We start from the raw sequence: 16,854 nt of genomic DNA, 5'->3' as shown, positions 1-16,854 counted from the left end.
ACGACTCTGGTGGCTTGACAGAGCAAAAAGTAGAAGACCTACTTCCGAAAAAAGGAATGCGTCCGATCTCTGCCTTGGCGACGATGCTCGGTCCGCCGAGGTAAACAACCGGAAGTGCATCGAAGAAGCTTGAATGCGGAGCTAGGGCTAACACGGGGGCATCCTTTGTTTCCGCTTTACGACCTTTGACCTTCAGGTGATGAAATCCCCCGCAGATGAACAATGCTCGTATCATCCAGCAGATTATAATTCTCATATCTCTGTTTTTTTCATTTTTTATTTTTTTTTTTTTTGTAGTAAATATATTTAAATAATATTATTTGGTATATATAATTTTACTAGTTGCTACATCGTGCAATCTATATTTCCCAATTTACGATATTCAGAATCAGATTGTAAAATTCAGTAGAATTTCGTTTACAACATACATTATTCGACAATGTCCTCTATTTATACCTTTTTTTTTCTTTTCTATCAAATGAAATTTAGTAATGTAGAATAATTGCGGATTAAAGATTTTTGTAGGTCTGGCGAAGAAATTGCATGTACAAATTTATTATTTTCCTTTTGGTAACCGAGATTCTACTGTACTGATTAAAATAAATTTTCTATGAAATTATTTATAGTTAAACTGATATAGAAATGAGGTTATGCATATTGTTTCGATTAAAACCGTTATTCGGTTGATTGGGGGATGATTTTCCAGTAAATGGCAAAATGAATTCATTTTGTACACGTAATATTTTTTCGTACTTATTGTAACATGCAAAGCATTTTAACTACTCGATATATTGATGTTACAAGACATGCATGGCCTTTCTCCAAATTGTTTTGAAAAGTTTTGCGATAAGAAAATAAGGATATAATAATTCTCATTAAAAGAAAGACTTACTATGATAAACAAAATACACATTCGTTGGCATCTACAAAAGATAACAAGTGCATTTGTGAAATAAAAATGTTTACAAAAATTGAACGTTTCTTTTTTTTTTGAACGAAATTGAACGAAAATTAAAAAGTTTTAGAATATTTAGTTTATATACGTTTTATGACCTGTTGAGATTTCTCCTACAATATGTAGAGGACAATTGAACTACTTTCTTAAAGATTACATTGAATCTGAAGTCTATGCTTTGTTACTAAATTCTTTATCAGGAACTAGGTACTGGCGATGTATGTTAGATCTAAGGAATCGTTTATATTGATTATTACATGAATAAAGAAAATCATCGCGTGTACTTTGGCTTTACTGACTACGAGTCAAGCTTACAGAAAAATGTTTACTCGATCTTTATTTCAAATATCTGATGAAATTATTTTATCAATCTACTTTATAACTGAATTTCTCTTCTTATCACAGACTTTAAATATATTTAAAAGACTCTGAGAATTTAGATTTTAATCGTTCGTAAAAAGCAATTGCTAATACAAATTATAAGTTCGGAAGAAAATAGGTTTTTTTTCATTTGAACATATTTTTAATACGAGCTACTCACATTACTTTAAATGTTTATTGTTTAATTAGAAAAGCAATGTCAGGGTGATTAATTACTTCTGGAGGATTGATATTTACAAATATATATTTCAGAGGATTAATAACCCGCATGGTATGCTACACCTAAAAATGTATAAAACATAAAATCAATATTCTACTTCTACAGCGTGCATGGAGGTTTGCATTTCCAGTTAATAATAAATGCCAGGTATGTATCTAATACATACTGTAGAAGGTGTGCGAAGCAGAATAACAGCTAGGATAATCATTGTTTTATGCAAAAAGCAATTACATTTGCGTGTAAACTAACTTTTGTCAATATTATTTCTCTTTTTCATGTATTCTTACAAAAGAATTTATTATTCTAAACAATGCCCACGTGTGAAAGTGTTAATGAAAGTTTCAATCCAGTTTGACACACTTTCTGCTATGGAAATCCAAACAACTACGCACACTCAAATAAATGCTTCTAAATGATTACCATAGTAATATGAAACAAATTTTCATGTTATAGCTTTTCCCTCGTCATTAATTAGAAATGATAGAATTATAATATAAAAAACTAAAATATTATCAATATAAACGTAAATATCGCTTCCTTTTCATTGAACTAGATTCCAAATATCATTACCATATTACGAAAATTTAATTATTTAAATTTTTAATAAAAAATAACGATACCTATAATTACTATAAATAATCGTGGGTATTTCCGTTGAATCGTATTCTACATTCTTTAAATTTTATCAAAAAAAAAATAACTAATGCTTTCATTTTTACTATAAAAATGATAGTATAATCAATAATACAAATTTCTAAGCGCAATTTAATAATATAGCACTACCATTTATCTAAGTGAAACTTCTCGAATTATTTTCAAAAATCTATTGTATATATATAAACGAAACTCGTTTGAAGTATCGTTCGAATTGTGAGCAAAGCGAAGTGCAACGACATTTGCCACGATTAAATGTCGCAACAATCGAACAATCGAAATGATGACACACGATCAACGAAAACATCTCAGGCAAGCGTATTGTGAATTACTTCGATTCGAAGCTCATACCGAAACGGACGTGAACTACTTATCCGACGCATACTTTCTCCCGTTACTTATTCTTTTTATCGTATCCTCGCTCGTTTCTTCGCTGCGGTCATTCACGCTCTCTCCCCACTGGACATCTTCAATCATTTCAAGTGTATGACCATGAAATAAAATTCTTCAAGGGATTTCCGCAATTTATCCTCATCATTTCGTCTGGACGATAATACGCCTTCGCTAGGAACCATATGCTTATCTCTCTCTTTAATCATGAAAATTTTAACAGACATTTATTGCCTCAGTATTTCTTTCTATTTGGTTCAGGAAAATATAAATTATAATACTAGGAAAAAAAATCGAAATAAAAAAGTGTTAGATAAAGAATAAAAGAAAAGAATTGAAAATGATCTTAGTTTGAGATTTAGAAACTTTGTGTAATTTATAGAGGAACTTGCGGATTTATTAAACGTTTGGTATTTTCCACGTCATCTCGATTGCACGTCGCTCATATCTATAGTGATCTAAACTAACTTACGTATTATTTTTTCTTATAAACTGCATCCGTTTGTCATAAATTCTAATTTTGTCTTTGTGACTCTGTATCGTTACGTCCCATCAAATTAAAATTTATCTAAAAATAACGTCTGACCGGATAATTCTGAAAGCTCGTGCTACATATAAATAAATAGTGAATATGCGTATTTCTTGTATAACAGCATGATACTAATGTTTCGACCTAAATATAATTTGCTGTACGAGTATGAAGTAAATGAAAGTTAAGACTGACAACGAACGAAGAACGCGTGGAGAAACATAGTAAGTCCATTTTTATTGATTGCATAATTTTAGTATCTTTCGGTGGTTGGAAGGTAGTATTTTCATGCAACATATTTGAAGAAAGAAACTCTGGCTCAAAAGCATAAACCTCCTAAAAACCCACGATAAATCCACAAAATTTTATGAACGAAGATGGAAACTATATAACAGTAATTGTTATTACGATTAGCATAATTAACATTGTGATAGTCAATATCTTCAAAGTGTTGATAACATGAACTCGATTAACATAGTAAATTAAAAAATAATAAAAAATAAAAATTATTCAATTTTCTTCAGTGATTTTCAAATGCAATGTTATCATAGACATATAATTGGTACAAGCTCTGAAGACTAAAAGCGTGAATATATTTAACGTTATCAAATAAATTAACATATACAAGCACACAAAGTAATGGAAGCAAGCGGAAACTCATCATTTTACATGCATAAGAATAGAATAAACGAATATGGTCATTAAGTGAAAATGAAGTAAAAGTTAAATAAAATGCTCGATGCTCGCGGATAGCTGTGACTACAAACTGAACATCAGAAAATGAGATGATGCGTAGATGATATATATGCATATATGCAAGGAAGAAAAACGTAACGGTAAGTTGATGTATCTTACCGTCTCCACCCTGTCAGAGGTGCGCGACGAAGATCTTCTTCGGACAATCCAAGAAGACCTAAACAAGCCAGGAGCCAGGCCATGATCACCAGAGCCGTAATTGCGGCCAGTCTGAATGGTAGTAGTGCTACCGTCAGGAATGCCGTCTGAAACACGAAGCATTTCCGCTTCAACAACCACTTTCAACGTATTACAGCGGTCGATAGAAGAAAAAACCATCAAGTTCTACAACCCTCAGAGAAAGATTGTACGTCAAAGCGTCGATTTTATGCTCACTACCTGTTTGTCGTTGTACCGTTTGGCTCTTTGTAGTCTAGCACCTGTTTGTACGTTGCTGGTTAATTTTACGACAGGTGTATCGTTGATAAATTAACAATAAATTGTTCTCAATTTGAGAAAATTAAAGTTTTAGTTGTTGTTGAGATTTAAATACGATTCGTTTTGATATTCGCGTTATATTACCCTGTGTTCTCTTAAATCGAATAAAACATACGAGACTTTAAGACTGCAAGACATAGTAACTGTAAAGATAAACTCTTTTCAGTTTGGTAAAATGTAGAGTTCGGTTAGGATTTGAATAATTTTCTGTTTTGATATTCATGTTGCTTTATTTTATGTTTTTCTAAATATATTGTACAGTGTGTCACTCTATTTTTATAATAAATTAATGATTATATAATTTTCAAATAAGCTTCAGATATTCGTATTTCAGTTGAGCTTTGGATATGATTTGTCTAAAAATTTGAATTGCATTATTTTGCGATTTTCTAGATAAACTGCATAAGGTATGATTTTAATGCATTAAAATACATGCATGATTGCGATCCAATATATACTAAACGCTATCTCTCAAAGGTGTAACAACATAGAAAGTTATAATAATTACGTGTCGAAGCTGATAACGTAAATCTTGCTGAAAAAATTTCATATGAATTAGGAAGAGAATGTCCATTGAAAATCTGAATCTGTATTATGAGATTGTTCGTAGCATATATAGAATTGAATTACATCAAATACAATAATAATACGAGTGTACAAAATTAATGAAAATGGCGATCGAAAGACACGACAGATATGAACAAGAAAACAATAATTTTATTGTAATAAATTAATAAGATTTCCAAGGGAAATAATAATTCTCAAATATTTTAACAATTTCCTAATGGTACGTTCCAATTTACTTAAATTTTTGTAAATATCCTAATAATTACGAACTGCTGTGTAATATACTACTCTAGTTTACGTGTATTTCAAAACGTCAAAGCTGGTCGATAGTTTCAATTTGCTACAAACTCGGGTAGCATAAAATGTTTCAAAATTTTTCGAGCAAAATTCGACGTCGAAGCGAGTGAGCCCAGAAAGCGGCAATACGCTGGATGTAGGTCATTTGCCAAATCGTATCTCGAGGAAGAAAATGTTAAAACAGGTCAAAAAGGAAGGGCTCGGGGTTCTTTATTCGGCGATTACCTGAAGGTGCTTCGTGCCATTTTCAGTTGTTGTTGACGGTGACTTAAATTGGAGGATGGACAAGTATTTCGCTGATAAGGCCAACAAAACCTAGATCAGCACATTTTGTGCATTCAACAGCGAACAATGACTAACGCCACAAATATTCCATAGAGCTCGTTTTGCGTGATAATCGATAAACTTTGATCGCCTACCTTCGATGGCAAGGAGCGATGAAAAGGACGACGACCTTTTGTACTGATTACTGATATAAAATTTATTTCACATCAATCATCATTACGTCAGATTATTATTGGGTCTCATTTATTTCGTTGTAGTATTTTCAAAACTTCTTGCATTTCTTAACATTTCCAAATTTCTTTCCAAGAGAAGATGCTTTTTGTTATAAATAGATAATTTTACTTTCGATTTGTAAACTTACATTATCGACAAGTAAATGTTCGATAAACGTCTTTTCTTTTTTTAAGTTAATCGAGTTTACGCTTTTTGCAAGGTTGTTCGACAATTTAATAATCTAAGAATTTCGATAACTTTTTCGTACGACGCCCTGTATCTACAATTTCGTTTTAATATTTTTATACGTGAAATTTGCTCCAAAGAAGGTTCATGTGCAAAATAGATGGTCAATTAATCGATATTCAACGAACAAATCAATTTTGAATTAACCGAGTGAACTATTCTTTCTCGATGAGAACTACTTCTTCCTTCAGTGGGCCAAGGCTACAGGACTGTAAATGGTTTAGGATGCTGTCTGGTTCGACCGATAAAGAGAGGAACGTAAAGGCGTAGAAAGACGGAAGGGAGAGCGAAGAGTAAAAAAGGAGAAAGAGTACCGTTCAGTCGTTCCGTTAGGCTCCATCTCACCTGTTAACTTCATTTCGTCCATGTGTTACAGACAAACGCACATGTATTTACATAACACGCACACAAGAAACTTTCAAGATCGAGGTTACGACCGAGTAATCCTTTCGACACTTGGAGATTCCTAACAAATGGAATTCCTTTTCACGTTCTATTTCAAAACAACAAGAAATATTATGTATAAATTATTTTTTTTGCAATTCTTTTAGCAGATATTTCTCTTTGTAAGTTGATTTTTAACGAATACAAAAGGCCTGAGTAATTTAAATTGTATTTCAAGTTTCACTTTTTCTTTATGACGTCGGCGGTAATTAAGTGCAGACTTTAATTGGCCAAATTGTTACTATGTGACTGGTAATACTAGATGCGATAAATGTTTGAATACAACGTAGTTGATTAAATGGGCAGTGCCTTTATCTTGTCCATATTTTTTGCGATTCGATATCTTGAAGAGGAGAGGGGAAGGGGGAGGAGGAAATTACAATTTTTAATTAAACTTTTATTTCTATCGTATAAAAAAAGTACTCGATATAAAGTTGAAGTTATTAATAAAAGTGGGATAATAAAGTTATTGATTGCATGTTTAAATTAGTGTTTTAGCAATTTGTTGTTTTAAAGCATGTTCCAGACCATTTTTGACCTTAGAAAATTGCTTCATGTACATTTTTAACAAGATAGGTATACAATAGCCTCTATGAAAATATATTCTAAGTAGGACGCACACTGAATTTAGAAGCCATTGGATTTTGAAGTATGAAATCATGAGATTACTATATGTAGGCATACAATGATGAATTGGCGTTCAATGCACTCGGCTTCTTGTTTAATTTCTCATCTATTCATACATAATGTATACATCATCTGTGACTTTGAACACCAAGGTTATATCCAAGTAACTTCTTTAACACTCTATCCTCCTCAGAAATCTGCACATTTAATCTCTTGTCCTCCCACCAGAAATGTTTCTCTTCTATATACGTCAGATTATGGAAAAATGTACATTCGTCTTATTATTACTAAGAATTACCTTGATCGTAACTACCTTGAGAAACTGATATTGTTTATACTCTCTACGATCTCGTATTTAGCGAAATAAATTTAATGAAATTATGAATCCAAAAAAAAAATTTTTTTACAGTATTCTTTTTGCATGACGGAATAATAATGTGTAATAGTAATGTGTAACTTTAAGTAACACGAATTTTAATACATTTCAACAAGATCATTTATCGTGAACTATTAATATAAGAACATGTACGTTTCTTAACTTCTTACAAACTTAATGTCTAAGAAATAAATTACGCGTGTATATTAAAATTATCTATGAAAATTTCGAAATCTTTAAATCGTGCATTTCGTCGAATAACTATTCTACGAGATCAGCGTTTCCAAAATGATTGTATTTAGGTCACTTGCAAGTAGCCTATAACTACACTTTTTATATTCTGCTCTTCTTTGTTCGCGTTGCATATTACTCTCGAATATTATACAGACTAGTAGATCAATCGAAAGACTGAAAATGTGACGGTGAAAATTGATCTGACAGTTTCGTCGGTTATGTTCGATTTCTCGTCCCCTTTCTCGCTTAAAAACTTTTCAAAGAGAAAGATCGGTGAATGTTTACGAGGCAAAGATCATTAGTCTATTCGCTTTCAGCCGACTCGAAATTATCGTTTTTGCATTTTGCTTTTTGTCTTCTGTTCACGAAAACAATTTCCGTAAAGTTACGTTTACGAGGGAAAGTAAATAATAAACTTTTAGTGATATCGCAGACTGTGCAATTATAAATACAAACTGTGTATTAAATCTTGTCGTTCTATCGTTAGAAAATATTTATTTGCTTGTGGCTACCTTACAACCAATTATTAGACATGTTACTAAGTTCCATAGAAGACGCTGATAGTGAAATTCACCACTATGTGCACCTTTGATCGTATAGTTTCTTCTCTAAAAATTTTCACGAGATACGTGTCTCTAAATGATGGAAAATCTTAACCTAGATCTTGAGAGAAAATAAGGAAATAAGAATACTGATTTTTATCTCTTTAATTACGTACTACTATTATAGGCGTTGAAAGACATTGAAATCTTCGATAGATCAATAATGCGATGATAAAAGAATTTTATAAATATATCTAAATGGATGAAAAATATTTAAAGTAATTAAATTACCTATCGTTTGCATACTTGCTCGTCTTTCAGATAAACTGTTTTTGTTTTTGTAGTTACTCGAAGGTTGCAAAGAACCGAGACCTCGTCCTATTTCTAAAATAAAGTTTAGGCTAGTATTGTCATATTGATCATGGATAGAGACTGCATTAATGTTTTCAAAAGTTTGAAAGTTTTGCTTTTTCGCGATTTTTAGTTGGTTTTTAAATGTTTATGTACCTTAAAAATGGTTAATTAATTATTAGATCGGTATTTTTTCGACTTACGATAAGGTTTCCGACGACGCATGGTCAAAAATTTTGACCATTTTCGATTATTAAAATAACTATACTTTTTTAAGCCGAGGCTGTCATGCCATCGTTTTTTTATAACAGGTCATACCTGGTAGTGTACAAATCCAAAGGTACAGATCCAAATACTATTCGGTAATTAATCATAAATTTTTTTATAATTTTTCATTTTTTCGAAATTCTTGTTTGAATTTTGCGTTGATTAAAAAGATTAAGGTAAAATGTAGTAATAAAAACTATTGGATGATATTCTGGATACTCGGGAGAATATTAAAAAATCTTTTTGGATTTTTCAACCGACAAAAACCTAAAAAAGAACTGCGTGGGCTTAAACGACTTAGTATGCAGACGATGTTTGTAAAGATAAGACGCGAGTTTAATAAATAATGTTCATACATATATTTTATTTTACTAGAATTTAATTTACTATGATTTTATTATAGTAGAAGTTTGCTAAAATCTTTTCATTTTGACCTGCGTTTTCCATAAATATAACGAGACCAAATTTTTAGGGTACATTTCTTACAATGTTCTTATAATTTTCAAACAAAAATACTTTGCCTGAAAACGAACGAGGACCATGATTCTATAAGTGTATTCATGGTCAAATATTAAGTACAGTCAAAGACGTAATTGATCGAATGAGGTCTTTGCTAAATTAACAATTAGTATTCGAAAAGAATGAGCGGCATCTACGTAAGACTTCGTTCGGAAACTTTCAATGAACTTCTCAATGTCGTACAAGGTATTTGTACGAAATCTAGGAGGTTGTTCATTGAACATCGTCAATGATACGTGTTGTATATGCTGTAATGAGATGGAAAACACGTGAACGAAGCACGAATTTAATCTACCGTGTATAACATTACGTTGTGAATTAATGAACTCATAGCTATTTAGGTTGACGGTCAGAAATTGTGTCAAGGCTCTTCAGGACGATGAAGATGAGGAAAACACGTGATTTAAATGTGAGAATTTTCAAACGTGTACATGTATATCGACAAGGAGCTTTTCATGATGTATGTACCGAATCTGTATGTACATACGTGAAACATATAAAACACGAGAACTTTATGAGAGCGACTAATACTTTTGCGCAACCGATAAGATATTTTCAAAACATTTGATAGAAATATGTATATATGCCATAGATAGTTTTTACCGATTCTATAATGATTTCCCTCGTACCTTTCAATTATGTTATTTTCACAATCGGCGTTATTGAATCAGAAGAAACTATATACATAGTTCTAAGTATATATACGGTGTACATATAGATATGCATATATTTGAATGTCACGTGTCAGGTGCTTAAAAATATGATGAATTTTTAAATATACCTCACGAGAGTCATTTAATTGTGATTAAAATAATATTAGGATTACCTAATGCATTTTTATTAAACTTCCTGTATTCCATTAGCAATGACGATATTTCTCGGCGTGACGTATTAAACTCTTAGATAATTAAATGCTATGACTATATTTACACAGAAATATTTCAATACTCATTTATAGTTATTAATACTACATTTTTCGTTTTTTCTTTTCTAAATAACCGGAAATGTGAAGATTACATGCATATTTCGACGGTTCGATTATTACCGTCAAGCATGATTTTTCCCCGGTATAAATTTTATAAAAAAAAGCGGAGAAAATTCTAGGACTGCTTTTCTGTCTCTCTTTTTTGCTCTTTGTAAAGAATACGTTCCACGGAGTAAGTTCTCTACGTACTTGTGACCCACATTTTGCGCAGGCGAAAGACTTGCTCTTCTACCAGCAAAAATTGACGAGAATTGTTTTTCCAGCCGTTTTACATCGCTTATTTTCTTCACGTCAGTATTTGACGCGTTTTTGTGCAACCGATCAAAATTTGCCAAACATCGATATTTATCGATGATAAAACAGAATATCCTTTCATTTTATTGGTCTTTTCATATCTTTTACCTTAAGAAAGATTAAACGACGTGAAAGTAAAACGTGAAACGCAATGATGAAATTGCATTGAAAAGTCACTGGTAATATTTTTATTCGTCTTTTTCTGTATGAATTATCTTCGTGCTTCTTATTTAGTATTTATTTTTAACAATTTTTAGCCTCGTTTAGTGTGGAAATCTAGTTTATTCTGTACTTAACTAGGTGAAAAAATTCACAAAGTATACATTGAAATGATTCTGTTTCAGACTATTAATACATATATATTTTCACTTGTAAATTTTTAATAATCTAAAAATTTACAAATAAAAGTTAAAAATTAAAATCAACATATAGTTTATATAATTTAAGTTGTTATCGAAGGTGAATTAATTTATTAGATACTTGTTTTAATTATACGAAATTTAATAATTCGTTGCATCTCGATATGTACATATTGTGCCAATTTATATGGAAAAAAGTTACAGCCGAATCCGATAGAATATACCATCGTCAGATTTTCTTGCCGTAGTTAAAGAGATTTTCTTCCCGACTGAAAGGATATTTACAGGCTTCGGAATTCAATATCAATTACATATGCGTTACCTGAATATTTTTTGTTTACTATAACAGGATATCATTTTAAAGGCTCTAAATAGCTGTGTCTTCTTTATATTTATGATATATACACGATGTGGTAAAATGTTAGTTAATATTAAAAATATCTTTCCTATTTTGTAACTAAAAATAATACAGCAACTTCTAACTGATCGGAATTAAAACATTATTGTATCGTATTATATATTATTTAAATATTATCATTAAAAAGTAAACTTTATCGTTTATCTTAACTGAATTTCAACCTTCACATTTGTTATTTCTTACATTAAATAATTAATCGAAATCAGTCTTTATTATCACTTCACATAAATTATTAATTTTATTATAAAACTTTTGCACGCGTTGTAATATCAAATTATTTTAAAGAAAATAACATCTTTAACTCGTCTTTGACATTTAGAAATACAAATAAATGTGAAACAAATACATCTTATCTATACGATGTGTACAATTTTTGAGAAATACACTTTTTTCTTGTTATGAATACAGATGCCTTTTTCTTGTAATATGAAATGATCAACGTTGTGTCAATTATAGAATCTTTGCAATATTCTATTGCAATATCTTTTTATACTATGGAGTTCCTATTGCATAATATCTCTGCAATAAACGCACAAAGGTCAACGAAAAGCCTCTTGTACGGGGCCACAACTTATTGAAATTCGCACTATTGAACAAAAATAATTTTTATTATAATTCCTTTGTAATACTACGTTATTTTTAGTTACGCTGGTTCCGGTATGTCCAGTTCAAATGGAGAAAGTTGGATTCGTGTACACAGCGAGAATTCATTTGTGCGAGAATTAAAATGGTGTCAAGAACGATGATATTACGTTAAAAATATTATATCCTAATTTATTACTTAAAGAAAGGAACAACTTTTAGAGAAGATTAATGGCAAGTGGAAGCTTTATTTTTTGCAAAATTCTAAAATATCTTTTATGTTTGTGAATATAAATTAACAAAAATAAAAAATCAAACAACTTAAACCTACAATATTATATACGTAAAACAACAATGTATCCGGTATATACTATTTATCGCCTATGATATATGTACTTATTATCGGATCTTCCTTTTTATATCTAGCTACCACAGAATTTTTCTTTTTAACCATATGTTCATCATACCTCTTTTCTTATTAGATTATGACAGGGCAATGAAATGCTTCTTTCACGATATATATGGTTATTCATCGAACCATCTGCGCGATGCAATTTCGCTTAATGTACGCATCAAATTTAACGGTACCTACCCTAGTGGATAAGACCGAATGATGCCGTTAAAATTGTTACAGTATGTATCTGCATCATGCTTTTCTTATATTCCTAAGCATATAAGATAATATATAGATAATACGCGACTAATTTGATAAATCTTTCTTTGGTAATGGTTTACCCATAAATTATAGAAAATTGTATTTCACACCGAATTTAAAGAAAACTCATAATTTGGCACAATAGTTTATAGAAAGTGGAAATGTATACATTTTATACTATATCGGAAAGATATAAAGGAATATATCGTTAATCATAATTTTGGTTGACCTACATATACTTCAATTTCCCTTTTACGATGTTCCCTCTTTTTTATACTAATGTTATTTCTTCTCTATCGTAGATTTAAATGGCATATATTAATGATATTTTTGTATTAGTGCTTATTATTAATGTAGTTTTTTGTTGTCCTAGCAAAGGAATAACGTTAAAAGACGTCAATATTATTAAGAATTATTAATGAAAATTATTTCATAGATAAATATTATATAGATTTTATGATCAATATTAAATGAAAGCTAGCCTAAGCCAAAAGATAAGGATTATAATGATAAATAAAAAAAAAATGTTTTATCCTTTATAACAAGATAAGAGACATTTTTTAAATGATTTACGTGACGTCAACTCTGTTGTTTGTCATGAAATATGAAAATACATAACGTTAGATCTTGAAAAGATATATAGAAACATAGTATTACTTATTATTTTAATTGGTATGAACAGATTAACGTGTGTCTATGATATAGCGTCATATTTAATGTTAACACAATATTAACTTATGTGTCTAATATTAACGTTATGGCTATAGACAAAGTGTAGCTCCACTAATAATATCTTTAAGAAATGAATGTTCGTCATTTCATCATATGATAGGATTCTATTTATAAACAAACTTACTTGTCTAATCAGTGCGCTTTGCTTATGCTATAGTCGTCGAGTAAGAAGATCATCTGTCAATTAGAATCCAAATTCAACTTATCCGTATCTTCATCTGTTTCTCCGTTCTTTTACAAAATATTTTTCACTACTGCGATAGACCTACGATAGAGCTACTTTATAAAACAATTAATTTTATTATCATCCGGTCATCTATTTCACATAAAAGGAAAAGGCAGTAAAAAGAAAAAATTTCAAACGCAGACTTTGTACGTGGTACAAAACGGTTTTTAAACACGTAGTGAAATCCCGATGCTCGACAGATTTAAAAAGCGAATAAGAAACGAAACTAAAAGAGTCGTGGAATAAAGAGAACGCAATCTTTTAACTTGTTTCATCTCTGACGATTGCGTGATATATACGGTCCACAATGTAGAGGCAGTGATGCCCGCATCAAATGCGATGCAGCACGCTTTCTGAGCCTCTTCTATTCAAAAAAAGTGCATCTCATGGTGCGTTTAAGTTATGCGCCTGCACGAGTCGCTGTAAGATAGTGCACATGCGTGCTAATTACCACGTCAGACGAATTTTGAAGAATTTGTGGCCGGAAACCATAAAATCTTTCGATTAAATAGCTGGTTTTTATACACTTACATATTTTTATACATAGAAATTCAAGAGTACAGATAGTACGCAAAAATATATTTATATAATATCCATAGTATTCGTAACAATTATATTTATGACCAGAATTAAAGAAACCAAAGTTAAACAGTATCTGTTTTATTGGCTGAATATTGATTATAATAGGTATTCCATGATAGATATTTTATAGACACATTCTTGTATATTATGCGCGTCATATTCATTTTTGCATTCTTAAATTTCCCATGAAATCATAAAAATCCGCGGTTTACTTATAATATTTATTAGATGAAATAATTCTCTATTTGTGTTCGATATTTTTAATTATGTTCCTATAAACGTAATTAATTCGTAGAAGAATATCTACGATTTACATGTGGTATTCAAAAAAGATTTTTACTCTTAAAACAGAATGTAACACTTGGAAGGAATTGTAAGCATTTCAATGATAATGGATTACTTAGGATTAAATTGCTCTTCGGTTTTTTTAAATAGGTTTTAATTAATTTAATTGAATTTAGTTATGATCTTCAATCATTATACATATAAGTCAATGGAACAAATGGTACGTCAGTAATAAAATCTTCAAGCTATATTTTCATAGAAAAAGTTTTGTATGTTTAAAAATATTTAAACGTTGATGAAATAAGCGTTACTATCGTCATGAGAAACATTTGTATCGTTTCTTTCCTACGTAACTACAAATTTTATCTCATTTTATGCACTTACATAGTTGAAAAAATGTATTTGTATTACTTTTCCAATCAGTCCTTCTATTACCAAATTGTATTAAGGAAGTAGATCAAGTTACGAAACGGTAACGGAAGAAATAGGAGGATCAATAATCTTTACATAAAATTTTATTCTAATTCGTTGTTCGATTCTTCTCAATAAAAATCTGCCGAAGAATTAATTTCCTTCCGGGAAAGTGAAATCGCTCAATGAATTTTATTATTACTGATTACGATATTAAAATGCATAACAGTTGAAAAAGATTGGTATTTGTAATATTTATCAATGTGTGTCAATGAAGAAACGTTTCATTGTAGTAGTGAATGTATATCGAGCGATCGTATAAACAATCGATGAAATCATTGATTCGTCATTAACGTTTGACGAATCGTACAATACGTCCATATAAAATAATATAAATATTATTCACAGGTATTTCACGCAATTTGATATTGATTTTACGAGGAATTTACGTTTTAATCTGCTTTTGCTTAGCTAAAATATTTGTGGCGAGGGAAGTTCAATAGCTCGTAAGCTGATTTAGATGAATCGTAGTGTATTTAAGGCTGAAAAATTCGATCACATCCATAGCGAAGTTGTATCACTTCAAATGACAGGAACAGCTAGAAAATGTCGATAACTCGATAATGTCAAGGTGTCAAAACCGTGTGCACGTAAACGCGAAAAACTTTAAACAGTTTTCGCGGTTAATCTTCGCTATCATAAAAGGAAATAATATCTTCGAATCTTATCTTTTACGACATTTACTTCTTCTAAAGCAAATCATGTATGTTATTGTTTATATTCAGTCAATCATCTATACATTTTATCTATATATATTTTCGAGCTAAAAACAAGATCTTTAAAAGATCGACTTTAATTCAGATAAGGCTTATAACACAACAGATAATACTATATATGTATAAAAGGAGTTCGTGAGAACTTACGATTAATACGAAATACGAGCATTTCTGCCAAAAATTATATATTCATCGGATGTTCAATACCTACATTCGATAATGGCTCATTAATGTTGTTAAAATATCATGAGAATACATTTTTGTTAACGCAACGAGTAACGTTACGCGGTCCATGCGTAACCAGGTGATTCAATCGTCGAATTTCGCCCCCAATCGGAAACCGATCATTACGTCGCAACAACGATTCGAACTTTACGTAACTGTTCGCGACGCGATGGCTCCCGAATAAGAAAAACACTTGAGATCGAACATTTGATGATGTATCAGTGACGTAAAGTCACGTCGCTTCAGAAAAAATTCGTTCTATTTTTACGAGCCAGATGGTAGCCGTCTACCAAGTTCATCTAAACACAGACCGGCATGTGTAACATAGAAAGTATAGAGTAGTAGCCGAAAAGTGACAGACGTAAACGTTGTTGGAACGATCGCAAAATTCCCCGCCCCGCCCTTGACAACCCCCTGAAACATTCGGGTCCAACGCGTGAACATCGATTCCGTGGAGCATTTTCGCGTGCAGGAAGATTCGAAGAACTACTGACCTTGAGCTTGTCGTAGGTTGTGTCGAGCTCGAGACGGTGTACGAAGGGGTTCAGGATGTCAGCGCTGAGGGACGTAGTATCCACGTCCTCGTGCTTGCTCCGCATTTTTCCGTTCGCCTCATCCATATTCTTTTTTCCCAGTGGTCACGAACAGAAAAAGAGAGAGAGAGAGGCAGAGGATAAGAAAGAGACAGAGGATTGAAGAAAGATATATACGGAGGGATAGCAAGACAATAAACGCGGCTTAGTAGCCTGACGTGTCACACACTGCAAGCCGCGAAACGTCGATATGTATCGGTAGGTGCGAAACTTTCTGGCGATATGCTCGAGCTTCTTGACACTGTTTATAATGAGGTACCAGCCGAGACAGACAGGTAAAAAAAAATGACGAAGAAAAAAGAAGGGAGCTCTTAATCAGCCGTGGCGAGACATGATCGTACGCGAAGGGGTTGTCGGTCGACGATCTACTGTGCTCGCGGTCGACTCGACGGAACGAACCG

General features: G+C 31.5%; 1 protein-coding gene across 2 annotated transcripts in view; it reads right to left on the bottom strand.

Moving 5' to 3' along the window:
- LOC126916410 (lysophosphatidylcholine acyltransferase) overlaps positions 1–16,854 on the bottom strand; it is a 25,612-nt gene extending 8,758 nt beyond the window's left edge. The window contains exons 1-3 of one of the 2 annotated variants that reach the window (XM_050722218.1): positions 16,355–16,850; positions 3,985–4,130; positions 43–260 (exon numbers count right to left, since the gene is read on the bottom strand). In XM_050722218.1, the coding sequence (XP_050578175.1) occupies positions 43–260; positions 3,985–4,130; positions 16,355–16,480 (490 nt within the window). In that variant the 5' untranslated portion in view covers positions 16,481–16,850. Of the gene's footprint in view, positions 1–42; positions 261–3,984; positions 4,131–16,354 lie in introns of both variants that reach the window. The other variant, XM_050722226.1, reaches the window with a different exon arrangement.

Source organism: Bombus affinis, chromosome 1 (genome assembly GCF_024516045.1).
Source record: "Bombus affinis isolate iyBomAffi1 chromosome 1, iyBomAffi1.2, whole genome shotgun sequence".
NCBI lineage: Eukaryota > Metazoa > Arthropoda > Insecta > Hymenoptera > Apidae > Bombus > Bombus affinis.
The sequence above is the reverse complement of the archived record's forward strand: the minus strand, read 5'-3'. Positions and strand labels throughout refer to the sequence as shown.